This window comes from Leptopilina heterotoma, unplaced genomic scaffold, assembly GCF_015476425.1.
Source record: "Leptopilina heterotoma isolate Lh14 unplaced genomic scaffold, ASM1547642v1 Lhet_214, whole genome shotgun sequence".
Classification (NCBI taxonomy): domain Eukaryota; kingdom Metazoa; phylum Arthropoda; class Insecta; order Hymenoptera; family Figitidae; genus Leptopilina; species Leptopilina heterotoma.
Window position 1 is genome coordinate 837195 of NW_025110932.1, and position 3860 is coordinate 841054.

At 30.3% G+C, this 3860-nt stretch overlaps 1 protein-coding gene across 3 annotated transcripts; it reads left to right on the plus strand.

Moving 5' to 3' along the window:
- Positions 1-223: 223 nt before the first annotated feature.
- Positions 224-1989, plus strand: LOC122501768. 3 transcript variants are annotated; one of them, XM_043611491.1, is made up of 5 exons: positions 224-353; positions 793-932; positions 1274-1292; positions 1435-1592; positions 1690-1989. In XM_043611491.1, exons 1-5 carry the CDS (start codon positions 299-301, stop codon positions 1699-1701), a joined length of 384 nt encoding a protein of 127 aa, XP_043467426.1. In that variant the 5' UTR covers positions 224-298; the 3' UTR covers positions 1702-1989. The 3 variants fall into 3 exon arrangements, with proteins under 3 accessions (XP_043467426.1, XP_043467425.1, XP_043467428.1); XM_043611490.1 differs by having other exon boundaries at positions 231-353; positions 790-932; XM_043611493.1 differs by having other exon boundaries at positions 231-353; positions 790-932; positions 1438-1592.
- The last annotated feature ends 1871 nt before the right edge of the window (positions 1990-3860 follow it).

Here is a 3860-nt window from a genome sequence, read left to right on the forward strand (position 1 = left end):
CAATTCTTTGACCCCCTTCTTACAGCTGCGTGACTAAAAATCTGTTACATAATCTACTGATTATATTAGAGATGAATAATTATTTATCAAATATAATATTTTTATCATTTATTACACTTTCATGAGACACATTTTTCTATTCATAGGATAATTTTCTATTAATTATTCTAATAAAATTTTAAATTTTAAATTAAAATAATTAGTTATCCATCGATAATATTCCATTAAGTTTTCTATATAAGCTGCAAGTAATATTAATTTTCAATTACTTCTAGAAAATACTTCCTCTTGTTCAACAATGTTGTCATCAGTAATCTGCGTCTTTTTGTGTATTGTTTCCAGCGTGGTAATGGGTAAATGTTCATTGTTCAATTTCTTATTATATTTATTACTGTATACGATCTATTTTTTATTTTTCTTATTGTGCGCCGAAAAAAAGTTGTCAATTTTAGAGGATTCCTCTTCTTTTGCAGCATTTTTTCCTCTTTCATATGGACACTAAAGTATTCCTATGTAGTTTCTTCTTTCATATATTTACTTTTAATTGTCACTTTTTGAGTAGTTTGAAAGTGCAGAAGACAATTTAAAAAATCTTTTTTCTATTATATTATTTTTTAACTTTTTATAAAAATATTTTCAAATAAAGAAAATAAAACTCTTTTTTGCACTACAGAAACGAGTGTCTTAAAAGTGGGACAAAAGTATCTTAAAAATGCCTTAATTTAAGACACATAATACTAACTTTTTTCTTACAGTAAAATTGTAATTTTATAAACATTTTTGTTGAAGCAGAAAACTGTAATTATCGACAAGCGAATGGAATAACATTACCAGGAACATGCATAAAATCGAGTGACTGCAAAACCTTTTCTGAATCAGCAGTACTATTTCCTTGTAATGATCACAACAAAGAATTATTTTGCTGCCCGAAGGTATTAAATTTGTTCCTATTATTTGTGTTTTATATGAGCATTAAAACTTTAACTTGCCAGTAAAAACTAAATACTTGAATCAATTATTCTTTTATTCAGCCAAAATGAATTTTATTAAATTTTCGACGTTTAGAAAATTTCAACGATTTTCATAAAATATTCATCTTTTAAGAAAAATAAGATTGTTTCAATTGCCTTAAATTTTTCATTTATGTGATCAACTTTAATTATCTTTATTTACTGAAATAATAAAAAGATTAGACTGCTAATTTAAAATAATTATTTTGTGTTCTCGGTATTCGTTGGTTAAATATCCACTTTACATGAATGTGTTTATAAAGACTATTGAAGAAGCTGAAGGTAAATATTAAAACAAAAATTTGTACTTATACCCATGTAGCAATTAATATTACAGTAACATTACCGTATTAATACGTGCTACTTGGGTATAATTTTATAGTAATTACCCGCTTCAGTTATATTTAATTATTTTGTTAAAAAGAAGCAGAAATCAGTTGCCGATATCCATGGAACAGATCTACAATCGATGGAGTTTGTGTGAAACCTGCTTTATGTAATAATTCCTTGCTCAACAATGGTTTTGTATATAGATGTCATGATCGTCAATCAGAGAGTCAAGGATTAATTTGCTGTCCAAAGGTTTAAATTTTTTATATATATTATTTATGAATTTGCTTATAAATTTCATTATTATGAATTGCTTGCAAATTTCTGATAAAATTATTGCAATTTTTAGCGACATTCTTGAGAAGAAAAATAATGTGTTGAATATTATTTCACCACTTCACACCAGCTGAAAGTCATCAAATTTACATACATCACAGCAACTTACTTTAAATTACCATTTTAATTTAAAGCTACATGGAGAGAATAATAATGAATAATATATATTAGTTATTAATTTTATTAATAGAAGTGAATAAAAGATCAAGATCTTTATATAAAATTACTATTTGCTTTAAAATAATAATAACCATATCCAATGGGTTATTACTGAAATATTTTACTTGAATAAAAAAGGTTCTTAATTAACTAATTATTGTTATTATTATTGCGTTGTTCCTTCTCTAAAATTCCACAAATTATAAAAGTGCCTCATTATACATTTCATCGACATTGGCAAAACGCTTAAGCACAATCAGTTTTTATTTTCTTTTATTATTATTTGCTTATTTTTGCTTATTTTTGCTAACGTCGATTAATGCACACACGAACGGAAAACAAATGCCAAGTCCGACAAATCAGCCGGATATGCCGATTAGCCACGTTTCGAATGTTTCGATTGATTTGCATGGTGCGGTTTTGCGAAACCACGCTAACTCTTGTGAATAAATGAAAACCGACGTGATCGTGCTTTTCCGTACAGCTAGGAATACGAATTCGTTGCCAGGCGATTTCGCATGAAAAATAAAAACCTAACTTCGTTAGATTTACAGAATAAATCTACATGAATCTGGGGAATTGAAAAATAAAAGTCCATCGATCTGACACTAGTGCACGTTTTATAGACAAAAGACCAAAATACATTTTAACTTCATTCACAACAAACTTGCTAAAAAAAGCATCGAGAAAAAAGCAGATATCTTGTATTCAATGTTGTTTTCCACCCAATAAAAGGGGACCCACCCTTACTTGTATTCTTTTAGTTTCATTTCAATTTTAAGGAATGTACAAAACATCAAATTATCATCTTTTTGCTTTTTCAAATATTTACCAGACTTCCATACCTTTCTAAGAGCTTTCAGTGTTTCAACTAAAAAACGAAAAAAGAAATTAATACTTTTAACAACGTCGCTTTATGTGAAAGAAGAAGAAGAAGAAGAAGAAGAAGAGAATGAAAAAAGTAGAAGAAATCTTCAGGCTTACAGCCACACAAAACCTGTAGTTTCGACGCGGTCATCCTCTTTTTTCCCGGACTTTTATTTATCCCTGAGAAGAGAAAAGTTTCCTTCACGACAACCTCTTGACACGAGAAGTTAATTTCAAACGAGATCCGATGACTGCCTACTACAAAGAAAAAGAGGACGGACCAACCCCTAATCTAACCTCTGTTTTTTAACGAAAAAGGGCGTGAAACGCAACTCATCTCTTATTTCCTTTCACCATTTTTTGTTTCCTATTATTTTATTCCGTTCTATGCAGTTTGCAGATTGCAGGACTTTCTCTTCACAATAAATTTGGAAATTACTTTTATGAAACTAAAACTATGATGTACCTTTTTCGATAACATTTGAACAATTTTGTGAAATTGAATGCGTGTTGGGTGAACTCGAAGGGTTAGTAATTCAAAGAAAAGTAAAGTTTTCGTTCTATTGAAGGCACAGCTTGGCTTCTCGTAATGCGATGGTGAATGCCGCGCAAGGCTTTAATTCAGTAATTTGGTGTGGCTTTAGTACCTAGACTCTATGGCAGCATAAAGTAGACTTTATAGCCGCAAGACGCCAGAATCGAATAGCTCTTCGTCGATTAACTTAATTAAACAATCATCTAATGAATTTCTTTGCGAGAGTCCATTAAGACCCACCAATCTGTGTAGCAAACGAATGCGCATCATTCCACAGCCAATGATCGCTCTCAGCCTCTCACAAAACATTTCTCCAACATCCAACTTTGATGCTTTCTTGAATCCTAGTCGAAAATAACAGAAAACTGTTGTTGATAAATTTCAAGAAATACCACAAGTATATTTAATACCTTTCACTTTCTAAATATCCTTCTTTTATTCAAATTCTTACGCCTAACTTGGTTAACTTCCTTATCAGGATAACAGGATGGTCACGCTTTTGCTCTTTTCAAATTCCCTGACATTTACAGGTTTTCCAGGTTTCCAGGTTGCGTGGCAACACTGGGTTAAGAAAAATCGGTTATTTTTTATTGGTTTGGTTCCCCTCATAGAGAATTTTCGGA

Excerpts from the sequence above, each read along its gene's own strand:
- LOC122501768 (XM_043611490.1), top strand. The coding sequence starts at position 299 with ATGTTGTCATCAGTAATCTGCGTCTTTTTGTGTATTGTTTCCAGCGTG. Across the intron at positions 354-789 it reads TGTTTCCAGCGTGGTAATGG|CAGAAAACTGTAATTATCGA; the intron begins GTAAATGTTCAT and ends TTTTTGTTGAAG.